Source organism: Beta vulgaris, chromosome 6 (assembly GCF_026745355.1).
Source record: "Beta vulgaris subsp. vulgaris cultivar EL10 chromosome 6, EL10.2, whole genome shotgun sequence".
Lineage (NCBI taxonomy): Eukaryota > Viridiplantae > Streptophyta > Magnoliopsida > Caryophyllales > Amaranthaceae > Beta > Beta vulgaris.
In genome coordinates, this window is record NC_079207.1 from 64,912,222 (window position 1) to 64,934,744 (window position 22,523).

Genomic DNA, 22,523 nt, shown 5'->3' on the forward strand with positions numbered 1-22,523 from the left:
TAAAAAGTTCAATAAGAAGTCGTAAAAGATACATCCTAAAATAATTTGACAAAAGAGAAGTGTAAATTGATGGCTTTTGCTTTTATCCTTCAACATAGGGACCCAACTTGTATAAACTCCGTCTATTCTCCAATTTTTTTCCTATTAAGTTTAGCAATAAAAAATCAAAGCAAAGAGAAAAAAGGGGTGTAAATTAAAAGTGAGTTCTTTTTTTTTTGTTATTAAATATGAGAAAGAATGTGATGCTAAAAGATATGAGAGAGATTGTGATTGTGAGAGAGTATACATTTTATAGGTCTATCAAGTGAGGTAAAGTAATTTAAAAAGGGAACAAATCTTTACCAAATAAAGAACAATAACAAAGTAGGAAGATATTTTGAAAACATATTTTATACGAAAAGTATGAAAATCTTTAGAAAATGAAAGGAATGGCAATATTTACTCTTTTGTATCTTCACTTGTATGTTATGTAGAAACAACTCAAATAAAGGAAACAAACTTTGGAGTGTACTCCCATGTCAAGAAAAAGTATATACTCGTGAGAACCAATACTCTTACGGTCTGTGTGGCCAGTCGTATAAATAGTAGTAATGGTAATGAAATTTAGCGTAAATTTGCAAAGAAGTTGTCATGTCAATGACCATGTGAATGAAACTTTATCACAAAACATGGCTATACCTTTATGAATTTTCATTACCATCCAATATCGATCACATTTTCAAGTTTCCAAGTGGTAATGGATAGTAATGAGATTTTAGGAAGAAATAGATATTTTGGGATGAAGTAGCATTAACATAGGTAATGATATACAATTTTTAGTACAAATTTACATTATAATACATTACCATTTCTACTATTTATGGCCTCTTACCAAACGGACCGTTAGGACTTCCTAGGCGTAGAATAATATAATACTGGATAGGAAGGTATCTCAAATAAGACGGTGCCTAGTAATTAGGTGGGAGTGGGATACGATTAAGTTTTAGAAATAAACTACATTTTTCATTTTTTATAAAACTAAATCAGAAAATTAAAATTCAAGTGGAGTCAAATGATCCTACACCCAATAACGTAGCTTTGCTGTATGCCCCTATCAATGTGTGGGAAAAAAAATGAGTTTAGTAGCATATGTTTAAAACGACGGACATGTATCAAAGGATGACAACAATTAAATAAACTATGAGCTTGAATATCTCGTCATAGAGGAACAAAATTCGAATTCTATTAATAATTAAAGTCCCTCAATATTTGGATGGGAGTATGAAACCATAGCATTATGAACTTGTTTTTTTTTGTATTTTTCATCTCTTAATCGTTTCCTTTCTATTCCCCATATGCAAGCCAATTGACAATATTACTACAATAAGTATAGAATTGATAGATTTTTTTTTGGAAAGGATATAATTGATTGAGGGGGTGGCAATTGGCATAATGGTAATGTGCAATTCTCATGTGGGGAGGGTGTAGTTGGCGTTTAGAGGGACACAAATCCCACCTACAAGATGCACATAATGGGGGGTCGGGTCAAAAAAACTTGCCAATAATCCAAAAATAAGATCGACTACAACTATTATTTAGAAGTACTATCTATCATGAATCTGATCAAAAATTCATTTAAATTCTCGATAATCAACCAAGTATATTTTCTCTTTGACTAAAGTGAAAAGATAATGCAACTATTATCATACACTTGGATGTATTATGAGTATAATATACTAAAAATTATTTTTTAAACCGTTTGAAATTATAAAACAAGCAAAATTCGCACAATAAGAAAAGTTTCAAAACACCAAACGAGTAAAAAAAACCTTGGATGTAGTATGATATGGAACACTGACATATACGATGAATGCTCTTAAAAGATAGTCATAGAGTATAAAATTATTCTTGGAACTCCAACGATCCGCTTAAACTTTTGGTTGAGTTGGTCATTTGACATGTTACCGGAGCCATCGTGACATAAAGGTCACGAGTTCAAATCTCCTCCACCCATGAAAGGGCATGGGTCGGGCCAGACCTATTAACGAGCTCAGCCTGCGAGTTTGGGACAATGGCGGACCAAGCAGGGCCTAAGCCTCTGAGTGGCGGGCCGTGCAGGGCTGAAATTTTCAGATTTTGTCCACGGCCTGATCTAGGCCCACGAGCTGGGATTGTGCCTCCTGCGGGCCTGGTCCGTGTTTATGTTGTTTTTTGTGGATTCTTGGCAGTTTTAGACTAAAAAACAAATAATAGATAGGGACTTTCTATCCACGGGCAATATAGACGAAGTCGTGTTGGACCGAGTCTAAAATAAAATTTCTTGACCATAGCAAGCCTATGGCCCATATATTGAACAACGGGTCGAGACCGACCCAAACTGTGTCGGCCCAGGCCGGCCTACGTGCTGATGTGGCCCATGCCCACCTCTATCAGTGGAGGATAAGTTTTACTCCTGAAGTCCTAGCTACATAAAATTTGCAAAGGAACATAGCCGGTTGATGTCCTCTTCACAGAAGGAACAAAAGCTGAGACTGAGACTTATATGCAAAGTTGCAGACACTGATAGCAGAGCCACGTGGTAGAAACATGGGCGCCGACTACTAAAGCAACCCATATCTAAGAGACTATTTTTTGACCAAGCTAAGGCTGCCTTTACTACAACTCTAGAAGTATATCATTCACTTTGGTCTGGTCCCTAACTCTCTTTATTTCAAGTCGTTAAATTTTAAGAGGTGGCATTCAAGTCCCGCCACTCCCCTTTATCCTCACATCATTTTCTCCACATATACCGTCCAAGGTCCAAGCACAACACTTTCTAAGGAATCGGGTCTGGTTCAAGTGATGAGCGAGCTTCCCCATTTTTCTTAGCGAAGTTTAAGTAGACCCAATGTTCGGAATGTTAGGGGGTGTTCGGACTTGTAATGAGCCTTTGATTGGGGTTCTGTACTAATAAAATTTCGACCAATCAAATATTTTTAGGTTTAATCTTGAGAAAATTTTGGTTGTACTAGGCAGGATTATTGCCACAATGCTCCAGGATGCAACAACTGTATGAGAAATCTTCCCACTATTATTCATAAAACATCGATCAACAGTATTCACATTATCACATATACCATGCAGAGAATGGAGGTCAATTGTATATGTTCATTCTTCTCTTGGGCATATGTGTTGCAGTAGCAGTAGTAGTCCAAAAACGACCATTCAAATGCAATAATATTTTGTGAAAACGACAGCTTTAAATACTACTATACCACCACTAGGAGTTATGATTTATAGAGAATAGAAGTAGCTAGTAAATATATCTCCTTTGTCTTTAAGTATTTGTTACAATATTCCCTCCGTTTTTTTAATTTGCTACATTGTTGCTTTGGGAATGAAGCCACTAACTTTGATCGATTATTTTGATTATTTTATAAGTGAAAATGTAATTATATGTTGTTTTATTAGATTCATCTCGACGTGTAGATTCATAATATCAAATTTTTATAATTTTCACTTAAACGAAATAAGAAATATTTTAAAAATTAAATAATGCGTTAAAAACCGTGCACGACGACAATGTAGCAAAGAAAAAACAGCAGAGGTGGTATATACTACTAACACTATTTAGCATTTAGACCTCTCTATCTGTCTCTTTTCTGTTGTTTGTCAATATGTGCATATATATATAGATGCTAAGCTAATTTATGAACCAGCAAGCTAGCCAGAATATAGACTCAACCCAAATTATACTATAGTAGTACTATATAAGATCAAAATGTCAGCTTCATGGTACCAGCAATCATCTCCATGTTTATGCTTAAGAGATGATGAACAACATCCTTATCTTCATCCTGCAGATAACTTCTATGAGTCATCATGTACTAACAATAACTCGAATGCCATGTCTCACAACATAAATTCCGATTTCTCATGGATTCGAGATAATTTCACTACGTTTGAGGATTTTTCTCATTTTTATGATAATCATCAAGCTGTACCTTATGTGCTTACTGCTGTTTCTGGTAACAACAAGAATTCTGTCCATTTTCAGGTAACACATACAAATGTAATAATGATCAGACAGAAAATTTGTGCAATATACTTATTTTTAGCTCATTGTTAGTTGTTGTGCTTACTGTTGTTTCTGATAACAACAAGAATTCTATCCATTTTCAGGTAACACGTACAAATGTACACATTATAATGATCAGACAGAAAATTTGTGCAATATACTTATTTTTAGCTCATTGTTAGTTGTTCTATGTTTTCTTTTGTATAGGAAACAAGCCAGGATAAGAAAATTAGTAGACAAAGAAATCGGAGAAATGACATGAAGGAAGACAATGTATGTCGAACTCGAAGTAGTGGCAAGAAAGGTAAGGAAAGAACGAATTATGACGAACAGGATGCAACTGTTAATGAAGATGGATTTGTGTACGTCAGGGCAAGAAGAGGTGAAGCTGTAGACAGTCATAGTCTTGCTGAAAGGGTACTTAATAAGCTAATTTATACTATTGATCACCCCAAATTCATAAACATTACTTGAAGTTTGAACAAAGTTGTTGTACATTTTGTATCAATAAACACTTTTTTTCAGGTAAGAAGACAGAAAATCAGTAGCAAGATGAAGCTCTTGCAATCGCTTGTTCCTGGTTGTGACAAGGTACATATTTTGAGATTTATCTACCAAGTTTCTACTATAGGAGTATATATTGTGATACTAACATTGATAGAGTATTAAACTATTTCTGGGACTCCAACCATCAGCTTAAGCTTTTGGTTGAGTTGGTCCTTTGACATAGTATCGGAGCCAGCGTGACATAAAGGTCACGTATTTAGCATCGGGTATGAGGGAGATGCCTGTGTTGCATCCACACTTCAAGCCCAATGGGCTCTCGCGTGAGGGGGGTGATAGAGTATTAAACTATTTCTGAGACTCCAACCATCAACTTAAGCTTTTGGTTGAGTTAGTTGGTCCTTTGACAAACATATTGAAGTTAAGTAATGTTGCTTAACTTGGTTAAAATTTGATGTTAATTACTTTTGCAGACAACGGGAAAGGTCCCAATACTAGACACAATAATAAACTATATCCACTCTTTACAAGATCAGGTGAAGGTAAAGATGACATGTTCATAAATCATAGCAAGGCATTACATTCCTCAGATTAAAGTTTTCTGAGACTTGGTTGTTTTCTTCTCATTCAAATGTATGTCTCGGTGTAGTCTCTAATGGAAGAGCTTGCTTTAGTTGATCCCACATTTGATGTCAATTATCTTGCACTAGAATCAAGCATGATGCAAACACAGGTATCTCAAGCTTTCATCGTAGTCTGTTGTTATTTGATTATCACTTTCTGCTAAGTTCGAATAAGTCAAAATAAGTTGAATAGAAGTATAGAACGCGATTTTTAAGTTGGTGGTTTCCACAATCATGTTTCCATATATTGCTTTTATCATGTCAGGAATCATATGCTACTACTGCTGGTTCAGAATGCACAAGGAGAACTAGTCCATATCGATCAATTCCTTTGCATGAAAGTAGTGCACTTCCTTCACCTTGGCTTGCTCTACTAGAAGAGAGGGAATATACAATTTGATAATGTTTGTAAATTTATCATGAACATATCATCTATTAAAGTACTAATCAACCGCCTCATTCACTAATTTACTTTGTAATGAGGGCAGAGTTGGTGCATCTTTGTAATTCTCAAATAAATGATCTACTTTCATGAATAAATTTTGCATTTATGCAATTTATATCTAGCTACACTCTCTTGTGTAAGAGCATCTTTTTCAAATGTTAACGATTAAAGTTGTGCACTAGTAAGCGTGAAAATCAACTTGTTGCTGACACTTCAAACAATAACGAAGAAAAGACACATACTATATTATGAATTATTGTCCAATGAATTACCACCCTGATGATCAACATCTAGCAAAGTATATACCTCTAAAGAGTTGCTTCGGTGTGGTGTTATATCCAGAAAATGTAGTCTATGGGTAAATCAAAGAACTTGAAGGTCTTTAATGAGGGAAGCCTTTCAAGCTCACATGATACTAGATCATCACCATTACAAGTTGCATTGCCATAGGGATAAGGCGTGTGTGGCGTTGCAACCTCCTCCATTTCATCTACTATTGAGAAGTCTGAAAGTTGATTGAAGTAGGTATAGCTTGAACTGCTTTTGATACTCAAGTTGGAAACCACAGTGCTAGTAGTAACTGAAGAGTAATAAAGTGCTTCTCTTGTATCCTGCTTGGACACTCCAATCACCTGCTCGATTCGAGTAATTATTTGCACTCCATTAATTCTACTAAACAAAACTAGTACTCAACTATATATGAGGATAACTCAATTTGTTTTAAGAACTTACATATCTTCTTCTCTCATCATCTTTGTAAATGACAATGTAGTCCCCTGCTTTCATACCATGGACTTGAAGAAATTGTCCTACAAGGTGGAAAAATCACCTCAATTAATCAAGTTAATCAATTTTTCTTATGTATGAAGTTTCCTCATGTAAGGATGATTTTGAAATGTTGGATGTGATCAAAGTCTAGGGAAGAAGCGCTTACTAGTTCCCTCAAGTGAATGTACTTTGGAGTTATTGGTAATACGATATCTGCTCCATAAAACAAAGTCAATAAAAAGTTAAGAGAGGACATTGTATCACGTATATAACACAATTAAAACTCTTACATGCTAAATTTTCGATAACTAAATAAGAGACGGGGAATAGTAGGCCTCAAAACGACTCAAGTTAAAAAAAAATGCCTTCCATAGAACATGTGAGTAAAACTTTGGCTAAGATTTAGCCATTTAGTCTTGTTTGAATGCAACTAGCTAAGCAAATCAAACCTGAATCTGAAGCACCAAGTTTCTCTGGTTTCTTTATCTTCCATATAAAGTCGAACACCTTGTCTTGATTCGATACTAGGGAGATGGATTTCAGCATCCCTCTGTTTGGAAACATAGCAACAAGTTCATTTGATCACTTTAAGGAAATTGAGGCGGTCAACGTACTAAATCAAAACCAGCAATGATAGTAGTTAGAAGGTTTTGCTGACCCTAGGAACAATTATTTTGTTTCTCTTCTTGATGTCACTGTGTGTAAGCTCCTTACAGAAGAGGAACCTCAATGCCTTTGGATTTTTTTCCTGTATGTATACATACAACATCAAATGTTTGTTTTATTAGTAGATATGTTAAAATAGGGTCCTAGCTAGTTTCTGTAACATTGACACTAAACTAATTATGAAATGTACTAATGAAGTAATGGCAAATACTCTACAATTTGCATGAAAAATTGAGATGTAGTTCTATGAGATCACACTAATGTGAATAGCTCTCACTCAATCAGCCTGTGACAGCAACGAATTTCTCGATGATATGCGACAAAAGAAATCCTTTTGCACCTTCGTTAGTTAGGCCTATTATGAATTATGATATGCAACATAAAGGTTGCATGAACTGATAAGTTCATGCAACCTTTATGTTGTTGGGGGGAGGGGTGGAGATATCTCTAAAGAAAACAGTAACAGGAAGCAGAGAACAGGATGGTATACAGGAGGAGGGATGAAGGAAGAGTGGATTTCAGAATGATGATGATCGGTACTAGGGATCATCAAAGAGTTGAAACTGAGAATGCGCGGCTTCTGCTGCTGCTGCTGCTGCTGTTGCTGAATCTGCTGCTGCTGTTGCTGAATCTGTGAAACGACACACGAACACGTTCCTTCGTCATAATTCTTAATTTTTGGAGGAGGCCACACCCAGCTATTGCCACATGACATAATAGGGCTTCCACTTAGTGCACCACCACCAACAAAGTCACTGCCAGCATGATCTTCAGGTGATGATAGCGGCTTAAATCCGGCTGTGTTGCCTCTTAAGCCACCAGGAATCATGGTGAAGAGCCAGATAAATTAGCACATGTACAATTGTAAAAATGCTCTCTATGCAGCATAAATTGCATGCATTTACAGCAACAACTGGGAAATCATCTTTGGTGATCTTTGTAAAATGTAAACTATTACTTCATAAGCTAGTACAAATGTACAATGCTCTATAGTTGTATATATACTACTCATTGTGAATATTACTTACAGCATGCTCGTAAATAATTACTGCAATACTGCAATACTTAAACTGCAACATGCCAACAGTTATACATTAGGAGTAGTATTTTTCTAAAAATGTAGTATAGATTTAAACCCTTTTTATGTGAGATCTTATTTGATTATTTATTTCAATATGTAACTTCAAAATAATAACTTTCATGATATATAGTAAAAGAAAATTAATAGTCGAAGGTGTGCATTAAAGGTCATACCATGAAACTTGAAAATCAATTGCACTTACATGTGAACGAAGGAAGTAAAACAATAAATTTAAGTTGACTTAAAATGAGCAGCTAGCTAACAATTACTTTATCTGTTTTAAGCCAAGTCAATAAGAACATACTACTACCGTACTACGTGTTAGTGTTACCATAAGTACAACCCCAACAGATGAACGCTTGTCAGGGCCAATTCACTTCGGTAAACTAATCAAACAAGGAAATAGAAAAAGAAAGGCAACACATTCAAGTGAAGAAAGACGGGGTTACCTATAAAGCAAATTCAAGGGCGGTTAAGTTCATGTGCAGGGTGAGCAGTTGCATAACGCTCTTAAAATAAAATGGTCCAATTAAAAAATATTAGATCGAATTACAGGGATTTTGTTTCGTCTCTTACTGTTCTTCAAAAAAACTCATTAATAACTCTTTCGTCTTTTTCTATACATCAAAAATTTTCAATCTTATAATTTCATTTAGCACAGGCCCTTAAAGTGTACTAGACGATCCTGGGCAAATCCCATTAGACATAGGTTACATGTAGTAAATTTGTTATTTGTTTTTTTGTTGATTATTACATCCCTGATTTACTTCTATATTAAGGCGGATTCTAGTACATTGGATAGTAATCTGTGTGCTCAGTTTTGGATTCTCCTCCATATCCTGGTTTTTATGGTTTTCCAATCTCTTACCTTTAATATTTTCTCAACGATCATCTACTAATTTATGACAGGGTTCATGGTATTTATGCAGTTGATCTTGCAAAGACAAATCAGTTGCAATTCACCAGCTTTTGTTCTTATTAGTCTCCAATTGTTCTCGTGATAATGCTTGATGATCCAATAGGATAATACGAAATAGTCAACACTTACAATACTATGAAATTGCTCTGGTATGTAGTAGCTAAGGAGACAAGTCATTTTTACCCTTTTAGTTTCTTGTAGAGTTGTAGTAATACGTTTTTAGCCTGTTTTCTAAGTGTTGTAAGGGTTTTTAATGACCTAGTGTCAATGTGTAAGCTCCTTTTATTTATGTAAAATTTAGCCGATGTCAAAAAAAAAAAAGATAGATGAAATCGCTTGGTGAAATACTCAGAAGTAGCGTCGCAAGTAATCGAGCAAAATTCAATACATAGAAAATTTAACGGCTAAAGAGAAGGCAATAATTGTAAGCTGAAAAATATCGGTGGATAGAATTAAAACTGTTGCATTTATTACCCTTTATATTCTAACTTTCACAAAGATTCATTGTACAACATTCGATATTTCAACCCGAGTTTTAATGCAGGGATCGAATTTAACAGGTCAAATATAAAATCCTGAATAAATAATGAATATTGAATCGAGCTAATACAAAAGCACATTTATGATTGTTAGCGCGCACATGTTCCACGGGCAAATGAGTATTATAACTTGAAGGACCTAACCTTGACTATCAAGAAGTCTTCTAAAATCTAAACTAAATTTCAGAATTCAAAACTTGTAACTTGTGAATAAATGTCTAGTAACCAACTTGATTAAGATTACTAAGGGAGCGTGAAAGTTCATTTCAAAAAAGTTTATACATCAAGTAATATTTTTGTAAATAAATGTTTTTTTTTATAATGGGGTTTGTAAATAAATGTTACTAATATTAGGTTGTACTTATAAGTTTAATATTAAAGTACGACTTTTCTTATTTTTTATATTTTTCAAAATAAGAAAAATTCACGACTTAACTTGACTCATTAACTTAACATACTAGGATTTCATTTTTAGAAGCAACACTTAAACCCCGTCAGTTCAATTTTTCGCAGTTTATTTCATTTTAGTTCAGTTCGGACGCTCTCACATGTTCAACTTACACTCAATTTAGTTCAATATGTCAAGGATTTAATGTATAAAGTTTGTACATCTCCGAGATGAATCGGACATTTTCTCGAACCAAACCAAGCATTACAACCGGACCTAGAGCCCTTAATCTCATCTCATAGAGTCATATTCCCACCCCCATCAAACACTCTACACTTCATCACTCCCTCCGACCCACACTCACTCACACCGTCACACACAGTCTCTTCCTTCTTATTCTCTCTCTTCCCCTCTAAAAATGGCAGCAGAGTTACATCCAATTGGATCAATCAGCCCAACAATAAACCCACTTCCGGCAACAATACAAGCCCATAACATCACTAGCCCACCGGAAAACCCAGGCCCAAATCTAGCCCCAAAACGTCAACGTCGGCCCAGTGTTCGATTACACGACATCGGTGACCAACCCACCACTATCCGTACACCCAAAACATGGAGATTACATCCTCCGTACAATTCCTCAAACAAATCTTCATCAAAGATTCGTCCTTTAACTAATTTACCCAACAACCTAGATTTCTCAGAAACCACCTCAAACGGCGTCGTTCGCAAAAAAACCAAAAGGGTACGAACCAATTTCAAGGTTGTGGACCCACTTTATGCTGACGAGGAGAGAGAAAATCATGAATTTCATGGGTTTGGTGATGCTGACGAGGAGAGAGAAAATCAAGAACATGAAGATGCAGATGAAGATGAAGATGATGAAGAAGAACATAGTGATAATAATTTGAGGTCTAATACTAGGGTTTTTAATTCGCAACAAGATTTGGTGGGAGTAGGATTCGAACCTGGGTTGTTGGATGATGGAGTAAGGAAATGGCTTGTTGAATTAGGTTTAGGAAGATATGCACCTGTTTTTCAAATCCATGAAGTGGATGAACAAGTTTTGCCTTTTTTAACACTTGATGATCTTAAAGATATGGGGATTCATGCTGTTGGTTCTAGAAGGAAATTATATTCTGCTATTTTAAATCTTAGGAAAGATTAATGTAATCTTCTATGTTGTTAATTTTGTAACATCATGTTTTGTTTTTGTTTCTTCTTATAGTAATTCGTTAATACTAATGATTAATAATAATAACAATAATAATAATAATGATGATGATATTAATGATGCATTTGTCTCTGATTATTTATGTCATTGATGTTTCACTTTCTGCTTTTATCTATCATGTCATTCGTTCTTATTTATGGAAGTATATAAGTACCTTTTTGTTTTGACTATTTGGGTATTGCTTCTGTTTTGGGACTTGTTGTTGGGTGCGGAGTACATTCGTGGTACATCCAAGATTATCTTTTGAAAATTATCTGTTTTTGGTATATTTTGTTCGTTTGAAGGATCTCAAATGAGCAATGAGCAAATGATATTGTTGGGTGTATCGTGAGTATGGTATACCTATTTGTATGTACACCTATTTGTATGATGTTCCAGTTCCACTTGCTATTTGTATTTATCATGCCATTCATTCTTATTTATGGAAATATATAAATACCTTTTTGTTTTGACTATTTGGGTTTTGCTTTTAATTTGGGACTTGTGGAGCTGTGGTTGGGTGTGGAGTACATTTATGATACAAATGGTATACTCAAGACTATTGTTTGCTCATTTGCTTATTGGGAACTATTCGTTTTGTGTATATTTTGTTCATTTGAAGGATTTTAAATGAGCAATGAGTAAACAATAGCCTTGGGTGTATATGAGTATGGTACGCCTAAGTGTATGATAAAAGTTAAGGTATAATGGGTGTGCATTCTAGTAATGGAGTGTGCGCTTTTCTGAATTAGATTCACCTGGTATATTGTTGAGCTGATATTAAACTGCCATATTTTAGGCTTCATCTTTTTCAACAATAAAAGGCTCATTCTTGAATGAGTACTAATACGAATTCTGATACTTCTTGTTTGTGAATTGTGACAAATGACAGTGTGTGTGGATTATCTGGAATATGTAACTTACCCTGCTATGTCTTCAGTCTTTTCTTTCCTGTAAGACTCACATTTTTGTTTCAGAAAGTTGGTTCGAGTTCTGAATACTTATGGTAAACCAATCTACCTGCTTACATTCATTTAACTGCATCTTAATAGACGATTTGTTGCTGCTTGATGTGGTAGCCATTGTTGCAACATATGTATGTATTACAGGCTACAGCTCCCTTAAACTGACATATATTATACATTGGCACTATGACTGTCTGTACCTTTTGTAGCACTGCACTTCTGAGTAAAAAGATGCAAATGATTAAGTCATCTCATATTTTGGTGATCTTCTCAACTTTGTTACTAACAGAATGATCTTTCAGACTCAGTACTTGAGTTTCGCTTCTTCGGGAGAAAACCTCCAAACTTTTAGATGAGAAGTATGATGAACGTTACAGCAGCCTGAAATACTAGTTATATGTATCTTACCAGTTACCGCTAACTTATTTCCTCTAGCTTTTCGTGGCGCCATCAAAGTTTGCAATGGAACATCAATAGTGAAAGTAGAAGATCCTTTCTCTGATAGAAGGAATAGATTTCTTCAGCAGTGGCTTATGGGACAAGTAAGTAAAGTAGTAGCATAACAAACTTCCCTCTTTGCATAATTTAATGTATTCAGGGCTTAGTGTAGACTGTAGACTCATCTGCAAATGCTTTGTTAGCTCTCTAAAGTAATATAATCCATTTGATTCCTTGTGTTTTTTTGTTTATATTTTTATTTTGAATTCCAATATCTACTATGTTTGTGTGTGTGTATGCGCCCGCGCTGTGTATAGGAAAACCTCAGTTGTAGATTGCAGTATATACTGATGAAATTGATGTGAAAATTTGAACATTGATATGTTCTACAGTGCTTTCAACTGTTTTTTCGATCAAGGCTAGAAATCTTGTCAAGAGTGTAAATGTATAGATCTACTAGGATATTATGTTGCTTGCTTGGTTCATATATTTGTATATTGTACAAAATAATCCAATGCTTGATGTTCTCCTATAGAGATTATTATTTCAAAATAAGCAAGTTCCGTGGAAGTTGCATCAGGGTTCAAGCTGCTTGTTATGGTAGCTGATTCAGCTTTTTCCTGTATCCAATTTATGGCATAAGTTCTTTCAGATTCCAAGGTCAAGACCACAATCAAATCTCAACTGCATCACTGCATCGCGACCCCATTGTAAAGGTTTTTGATCCCACCGCAACTACAATATAGGGCAGCGACAACCATAAATCATCTGCAATACTCGCGCATTGCAATTGTAAACCTGCATTGCATCCCATATTTAAAACCATGGTCAGGGCTCAAGAATCAAACTGGTCAGTAGTGGCTTAGATCATGGAGGTGCAAGCAATGTTGGCTTCTGCAATCTGCAAGTCTCCAACCATTTCACCATGTTCTTCCTTCTCTAGCTACCAAGTAAGACTACGAGATTTTTGCAGCTTCGATGTTAGTGCTTCTACAGGGTATCAGAAAGGCTGAAGATACCTACACGTGGTAGATCTCCGACTTTCTACAAGGTCCTTCTATAAAAATGCTAGACTCTGTCACGAACATGGAAGTAATAACTGGGTAGAGCATAAAGCTCCTGGAATTCGACATTTTGTTAGCATGTCAATGGCCTTCAGAGTCTATTCTTTTACCTTGGAGGTAATTGGCTAATTGCTATAGCGCTAAATTCTTGTTTTTGTTTGTTTGTTAGTTGTTTAAAATGCTTGTTAATATCAGTTCATTCCTTGCATAATGTATACAACTCTATTCAAGAATGATGATGTTGTTAGTGGCCAAAAAAAAGAGAGAATGATGATGCTGTTTGTGTACTAGCTAATGTTTGTGAGATGACTTTCTTACAGTTGCTTCCGCATATATGCTAATGCTAAGGTACTTGTATGTTGTGATAAAAGAGTACAGGAATCATATGTACTTATATCAGTATATGTAAAATTGTAAGTTTATCGATATATCTTCAAGTGATTCACTCAGATTTTTCTGTAGGATTATAATATAACTTGCATTTGGATTATTGGTACATGTGGTTTAGGCTATTTTTGATGAAGGTTGCATGGCATAATGAAGTCATACTTGTTATTCTATGATCATTTTGCTGTAGTTGGTCTGTTGGTATTTGAATTACGAATTCTTTGATCCATGGTAGATGTTCTGTTCATCGTTTTGCGTTATGACTTCACTTTTGAATCATGTGAAATGAATACCACGGAGGTGATATACAAGATATGAGATTGAATCCTATCTGTATCAAGGCTCACTACCCTTTTTGGCACTTATGATTATATACGAATAGTTAATACTATACTTTTTAGTCCAAATTAATTGCAACACTTCTTATTTAAGTAAGTTTCAAATTAGCTATAACGATACTATATTTTTGGTATGAGTCACTTCTATAATTTGTTCTCATCATACGAATTCATCTTTCTATCTCTTTATATTGTGACCTACTCATATGCACTCCTTAAAGCTCGCGTCTCCTAGTCCCTCGTATTAGAACTAATTTGGAATGTAGGAAGTGTATTACGAGGATTCTGTGGTTCAGCAGAATATAGTGTGTTATGGGCTTTATAGCCCATTAGCTGCTGTTCGCCATGATTGAGTTTACTGTTGCTCAACCAGATGGTTCCTGGGCCCAGATTTTAGATACTTTGTGGATTTGGGCTAAGAAGGCTAACAGGCATAAACAGGTGAAGGTGACTATGGGCCGGCCTACTTGCTTGTTTGGTAGAGGCAGCAAAAAAAACATGACATGTTGGCCTTCTCCTTGTTATATTCAAGCCCCTCTTTTCCCCAAAGAGTTCTTCATGTATATTAAAAAGGTGTGTTCAATTATATTAGGAAAAATTTCATAAAACTATCTTATATAACAAATTTATATCAATATACTTTCATGTTATCATAAATAGGGTTTAATCACTAATAATTGAGTCATCACAAATTGCTATTCTTTCCTCCCCTATATCCTCTATCGTTTCTCTCTTCTTTTCTCGCTACTCCATCGACAACAACATTTAGGGCGATTGTCATTTATTGATTAGTATTATATATAAACCTAACATGGTAGTATTTTAAAAGGAATATGTATATTCTTCATGCTGCACGTTCTCGCTTTTCATTGGTTTCACTCCATGCCATTCTCATATAGTAATTGAAAAATTCAAAACAAATATGACTATTATAAGTCTTGAACTTGCAACCTCAAGTATGCACAATAACGGATTAACGAGGATCGACGTAATCTTATAGTTTCCCTCTTAAAGCAAGATATAATTTATGACAAATAAGAAAGAAATTTAGTAAAGGATTTAATTGACAGTACTAATTATATCAGATTTCACTTTATTAGTAAGGTCGTAATTTTTTTCCGGTCCATATAACAATTCGGAGCATAAATCGGACTCAAAATTAGTTACGTTATTATATAGGATTTGGTGGTATAACATCAGATTTGGAGCAAGTTGTATTAGAACTTTTCTCCCCCCATGGTTTGACTTTTGTCTCTTGTCACTTTACTTGATAAATTCAATGACTTGTTTTTTTTTTTAAAGAAAGAAAAGGGATTTCATTAATATTTCGCCAAACGGCACTTACAAGTCATTTCTGAAAAACATAAAATTCTAATAGAAATACATATCACCATAGAAATATAAACATCGCAGATTTGACTTAATTTTGCCTTAATAAAAATCTTCATCTGAAGCAATGCAATCTGTGAGTTCGCTCTGGTTCGGCATACGATCTGCAGATGCGGAAATTTTGGGATGAACGTACTCCAATAGTCTTCCATAATTTTACAGAAGTTGTGAAACCCTAATTCTTCAGGTTGAATCTCGAACTTCAACCAATGAGAATAATTTCTCATACCTAAAAACAAAAGAACCATACTCACAACTCCCATAGGGGAGAAGGAGATTTCCAAAACAGAAACTAAAAACCCCATAAAAGGGTTTGAGAAAATCTCATAAAGAGATACTAATTTATTGAACAAAACAAAAAAATGAACTAAAAACTGAAAATAAAAGGGAAAAAAGGGCTTACCATGGATGAAAATATTCATGGCAGCCCCCTAATTGATGAAGAAGGGGTAAGGGAGGCTAGGGTTTTAGAGAGAGAAAATGAGAGGGGAGTATAATATATTCTTTAATAAGTAACAAAATACTAATTCAATGACTTGTTTTGTGGCATAATTAACTTCAATAACAAAGGTCAACTTGTAGACTGCCAAAAACACAATACTAAAAGAGCATTCTCAGAGTTGTCATGAATTGGTTTTGAGGATATTGACTCAAACTTAATAATAGTATTATAATTGTATACTTTCTCGGTCTCAAAATATAGTTCTTATTTTTATTCTAGGTATCCCAAAATATAGTTTATATTTTCATATTTAGTTCCATATTTTTTCGTAATTTGTCTAGAAAAATTGTGTTCCCATCATTTATTTGCTTCTTGAAATCAATTTTTTGCTTTGTTTATTCGACCAAGATGTTATATTTAATGCTCTCTCACCAATTATTTTCCATCTCTTAAAATCATCTTTTTCAATACAACTTTTATTTAAATAAATATAAATAATTATTACTATCCTTCTTAGATTCTACTTACCTTAATTCCCGTGGAAAAATAGAATCATAAATTATATTTTGAGACAGAAGGAATAATATGTTGGTATATTCATTTATCACAATTCTCAGGAGCTTTCTGATTATTTCTCTTGAAGAAAAGGGGATAAAGTCAACTTGTAATTAAATGGACTCTTAATGCATTTTAATAATAGTATATACTGTAATTAGTACTTCTTAATGAAGTAGTATATAATTTGATGCATTATTGGAGATACGATGTAATCTATCTGGAAAGTGACTGATCCATCAAGGCGTTGAAAAAAACATGAAAAAGCCAAGTTCATGCACTTCACATCCTCTTAATTGCTAAGTCAATTAATATGATTCTATATTTTTTGGTGCTAATACAATTAATATTTAATAGTATGATATATGATTGTATGGATTTCATATCTTTCATGACGCTGAAATTTATATTGAAGCTAGTTGCATATATTATGGTTGCATTATTACTTTCTCTTGCATGGCTTTGATGCATGCTAACCACTTCAAACATTATACATACGTTTAATCTAATGCCATGCTTATTTTCTTAATAAAACTTTCTTCCCTGAGAAATTATTGCATGTTTTCAGACCATTCCTATAGATTTGGTAACGACCATATCCTTGGGAAGGGAGTATTATTAATTCAGGACGTACCATACAATAATAACTAGTTTTCTCCCCATAAAATATGGTTAAAAGTGTTGCAAGTGATGGTGACAATAATTGTTTTTCTTTAAGGGAAAACAATTTGAAATGTATATAGCTCCTATATTGCTCAAAGTTTATTTCTATTATTGTCACCATTCTGATCAAATTGATGTTTGATTTGATTTTACATGGTCCCAAATAAATACTTTTAGCGTCATGTTTCTAGTCATGTATTAAAAGATAATTCATTCATTTCAAAAAAATTTGCAAAACTTGAATTTTCATGGTCTCCGTGTTGGGTATATGGCGTGATATGGAGCTCATGGAGGTGTATGGGTGTGGAGATGAGGTTGCGTAGAAGGAAAACGTCATTTGGGACATAAGGCTGACTTTGAATGCACATATCTTTCAATCTATAAATGATTTTGAGGTGATTCAAATTGGAAGTGATATCTTGTTCCGAGAGCTTTCCAACGATAGGTCATATGTCCAATTCCGGTGAGAAACGAGAAAGTTATGACTATTTTACGAAGAACTGACGAAATTGTTTCGTCTCGCCCGGGCAGGTCGGACGGATTTCGCCCGGGCAGTTTCAGTCGGGCGCGCAAGCAGTTTTGGAAAAGTGAAATCCCGCCCGGGCGGTTCGGCGTTTAGTCCGGAAAACACGTTTTTGATGCGAGAGTATAAATAAAAGCCCTAATACGTCTTTTATTGAAAGCCCTAGATTCATTATTCATCATTATTCACATATTAGAGAGAGAAAAGGCAATAGAGAGAGTTCTTGGAGTGCTTTTGTAATCTTTCTTGAATATTCATCGATTCCTAGTGCATATTCGTGGTTTTTCTCCCAATTTTTGGGTTTCCACGTAAAAGTTCTTGTGTGTTCTTTCTTGCTTTGTTATTTGTTCTTGGGATTCCTAGTGCAAACTAACTTGTCTAACTAACTTGTTGACATGTAATATAAAATGATAAATATAGTTTATATTCCCCCTTCAAGCTTGACTTGCATGTGAAACAAGTCCAAGCTTAGAACATAGAGAACGACGATAAGATGAAGCTAATGACTTTGTAAGAACATCAACCAATTGAGCAGAGCTTTGAACATGTGCAGTTTGGATGAATCTTTCTTCAACTTGTTCTCTTACATAGTGCATATCTCTCTTCAAATGCTTAGTCTTTTCATGAAACTTGGGATTTTCAGCAATATGCTTAGCTGAACTATTATCACAGTACATGGCAAGAGGTAAAGGAACAAGCATCTTTAATTCTTCAAGTAAGCCATAAACCCATACAAGTTCACTAGTTGTTGCTGACATACTTCTATATTCAGCCTCTACAGAAGATTTACGACAGTCTGTTGTTTCTTTGTTTTCCAAGAAATCAAGCTTTGCCCAAAAAAAGACAACGTAAGAGCTTAAGGATCTGCTATATTAAAATGACAAGCACTCCAATCTGAATCACTGAAAACAGACACTTGCATTTGATTCTGAGCAGGATAAAATAAGCCATAATCCAATGTTCCTTGTAGATATTTCACTACATGTAGAGCAGCCCTAAGATGAGGTACTCGAGTTGATGTAGGAACTGACTAATAAGATGTTGTACTGAATATGACAAATCAGGTCTAGTAAGACCTAAATATAAGAGTCTACCAATGAGTCTCTTATATACATCTGGTTCTGGAAGAATATCATTAATCTCAGTAGACAATTTTAGTCTAGTAGGTTAAGGGGCAGGAGAATTAGCACAATGCTCCATGTCACAATCAGTAAGAATGTCTTTAATATACTTCTTTTGAGACATGAAAGTTCCTTGTGAATTTCTGGAAATTTTAATGCCTAAGAAGTACTTAAGATTCCCAAGATCATTAATGGTAAATGCTTGATCAAGGCAATGTTTGACAGTTGTAATTTGTGACAAACTTGTTCCAGTCACCAACATATCATCAACATAGACAAGTATAGCCAGAAATTGTCCATCCAAACTTCAAGTAAATAAAGAGTGTTCCTGTTTGGATTGAATAAAGCCCAAACTTTTAAGAAATTTACTTAATTCTTTGTTCCATTGTCTAGAAGCTTGTTTAAGTCCATAAAAGGACTTCTTCAGTTTGCAAACTTCTCCATTCTTAGCTTTATGATAACCAGCAGGTCATAACATGTAAACTTCTTCATCCAAAAGCCCATGTAGAAATGCATTATTCACATCCAATTGACACATGCAAAGGCTAATTATTAGTTGTAGCAACAGCTATGAGAATTCTAACTGTAGCTAACTTTACAACAGGAGCAAAAGTTTGGTTGAAATATTGACCTGCTATTTGCTGATAACCAATAGCCACTAATCTGGCCTTATATCATTCAATGTCGCCATCTGAATTCAATTTATTAGTCTTATAGACCCACTTTGATCCAATTGCTTTCTCGCCAGGAGGAAGGAAAGTTAACTGTCATGTTTCATTTGCCTCCAAAGCTTCTAACACTTGTGTCATAGCAACAATCCAATGAGGATTATATTTAGCTTGATTATAATTTTTAGGCTCAAAAATATGACGTGAGTTGATAGCAAAAGAACCTTACTACTATATGACAAAGTAGTATATTTGTGAGGAATATATGTATGAACATAATTATTAGTGAGCTTAATAGTAGGTTGAACAAGTCTGGAAGAGGCTCTGAGAGGAGGTAAATCAGGAGAAGTAAGGAGGAGAATCATGAGAAATAGAAACATCATGAGTATTGTGAGCAGAAACATCAACATCATTAAATGTAGATGCAGAAGTATTGTGAGTAGGAAAATGAGAAGGTGTAGAAATTGAAGGACTGTTATAAGCAGGAATGTTGTTAGAAACAGGTGAATCAGGAAGAAAAGAAGAAGAATGTGTTGTAGCATGAGTAACATCAGAAGTAGATGTTAGATTATCAAAGGAGGTATTGAAATCAATCAGAGATGGTGTTGAATGATTCTTTTGTGATGAAACAGATGTAGGATATGGAAATGTGTTTTCAAAGAAAACAACATCCCTGGAAACAAATGTAGTATGAGTGTGTGTAACACCCCCGAAATCCACGCGCGCCCACCACTGCTGCGTCGCGTCGACTTCGGGCGTGTTACCGCCGCGATGGAACGCAAGGCATAATAAGGGTTAACGATAATTTAAAACATTAACTTGAAAACTAAAATGCAGCGGAATTAAAATATAAATACAACTCGGGAATCATCAATGACCCCTTTCATTCAAACCACAAACCATATATAAGTCTTAGAAAACCAATAATACTTATTTCAAAATGCTTTAAATGTAAATACCCAAGCCTAGTCCCCGTATGCTTGAGATTATGCAGCAGCAACAGCACACCTAGTCTGCTCCCCATTGTAGCATCAATGGTTTATCGCAGTTTATCAAACACATAATAACACACAATCAGCTATGCTGAGTACGTAATGAACCATTGAATACATGTAAACATAAATGATGCACACATGAACAATCTTAAGCATGATGCTACACTATGTTACATCCTTTAACCTTTAATCTTTAATCTTTAATTGGCATCGAACGGGCACCGTCATCTTACTAGAATCATACGGGCTACTGAATCCTTAATAGACACTAGGTCTGTTAGATGAAATGCAAATACGGTTTTGTTCCGTCTCACACCCATCACCTTAGTATGCATACCCCCAAGATCGAACGGAACCTTCCGCCTACTTGAGTGTCAAAATATAAGGACACTACTGTCGTCACAGTAGGCCTGCGTAGGAGCGTAGGACAAGTCCCACACTCCCCCATTGTTCATCACTTGTAGGGAGTCCAACTACAAGATATTGCCATAATTCATTTTAATATTAACCATTCATTTCATAACCACATATAGTCATTTACCTTTTCTCTTATTACAATGCTAAATCGTATCTCTTGTAACACTCTTGTTACACTATGGATACATAGAATCAATTACCTGTTCTCTTCATTAAAATGCTCAAATCGTATCTCTTGTAACAACCTTGTTACACTATGGATACATAGAATCATTTACCTGTCCTCTTATGCTCGAATCATATCTCTTGTAACAACCTTGTTACACTATGGATAGATTAAAAAATGCTCTTGTTTATATACGATAGAATTACGCATTCCAATGCAACATATCAATTTCAATTACAAATGTCTAACCAGACAATCTCAATCAATCAAACATTCCCTATCATGCTTCTAGGTTCCAATAACATAGATTGCAACCTAATCATGATACTAATACTTGGGATTAAACTGGTACGCGTACGTACCTTGTAACGGAGAATTTTCGCTGTCTTAATCGAACGTTCCGCTTATGAAATTGGGACCTAAACCGTTAAATAAAACTTTAGTGCTACGTCGTTGGTAATAATAACAACTACTACGTAACTAAGACTATACGGTTTAATAATTCGAAGTAAACGATTAATAAACCCCTTGTTTATGAATTTTCGTTACTTTTCTCTTATAGAGTGTTTAACGTCTTTTAAGAGTCAAAGCTAGTGAACATACTAATATTAGTTAGTGTCATTAGTCCACTATCTTTACCAAACCAGTTAAATTATAAGTCCAACCATGTTTTATGTCCAAAACTCTTAGGTCCAATCCAGTATTATGTCCAAGAGTTATATTCGCAATTATAGTCAGAATAATAAAATGAACTTATTAACTTGAATTATTAATTAACTAATTATAGTTTAATATAATTATGAAAACATAAATTATAATTAAACTTAATATAATATATTTAATATATAAAATGTTTTATACCGTTAAGCTCGCCGGAAATCAAATTCCGACGACCAATTTCCGGCAACGGTGCAACACACTCGCGCACTGCCGCAGCCCTCGATCCAGCCTCGGTGCTCGCAGCACATACACGACTACACGCTTCGTCGCTTGCAACCTTCGTACCAGCACCGCACTCGCAGCCCTCGTCGCACCAAACCTCTCGCACCTTCGTCGCTCTTCGAGCCTCGTCGCACAACGCCCCGTCCTGCTCGCACCCGAGCCTCGCACCAGATCTCTCGTCGCTCGCAGCCCTCACTAGCACAGCTTCAATCCAGCCCTCGACTGGCCCTCGTCGCGCGCCTTTCGCACAACCGCACAATGCTCGACT

General features: G+C 35.1%; 3 protein-coding genes across 3 annotated transcripts; 2 read left to right on the forward strand and 1 right to left on the reverse strand.

The window, feature by feature from the left end:
- Positions 1 to 3,466: 3,466 nt before the first annotated feature.
- Positions 3,467 to 5,774, forward strand: LOC104897476 (transcription factor BEE 2). Its single transcript, XM_010684359.4, has 6 exons — positions 3,467 to 4,015; positions 4,244 to 4,453; positions 4,562 to 4,627; positions 5,014 to 5,082; positions 5,190 to 5,273; positions 5,429 to 5,774. Exons 1-6 carry the CDS (start codon positions 3,740 to 3,742, stop codon positions 5,561 to 5,563), a joined length of 840 nt encoding a protein of 279 aa, XP_010682661.2. The 5' UTR covers positions 3,467 to 3,739; the 3' UTR covers positions 5,564 to 5,774.
- Positions 5,775 to 5,884: 110 nt separating this feature from the next.
- LOC125499101 (B3 domain-containing transcription factor FUS3-like) lies at positions 5,885 to 7,204 on the reverse strand. The gene is made up of 5 exons (XM_048647615.2): positions 7,035 to 7,204; positions 6,826 to 6,926; positions 6,543 to 6,589; positions 6,341 to 6,417; positions 5,885 to 6,240 (listed from the first exon to the last, which is right to left on the reverse strand). Exons 1-5 carry the CDS (start codon positions 7,143 to 7,145, stop codon positions 5,941 to 5,943), a joined length of 636 nt encoding a protein of 211 aa, XP_048503572.1. The 5' UTR covers positions 7,146 to 7,204; the 3' UTR covers positions 5,885 to 5,940.
- Positions 7,205 to 10,387: 3,183 nt separating this feature from the next.
- Positions 10,388 to 11,137, forward strand: LOC104897477 (uncharacterized). Its single transcript, XM_010684361.3, has one exon. It carries the CDS (start codon positions 10,388 to 10,390, stop codon positions 11,135 to 11,137), a length of 750 nt encoding a protein of 249 aa, XP_010682663.2.
- The last annotated feature ends 11,386 nt before the right edge of the window (positions 11,138 to 22,523 follow it).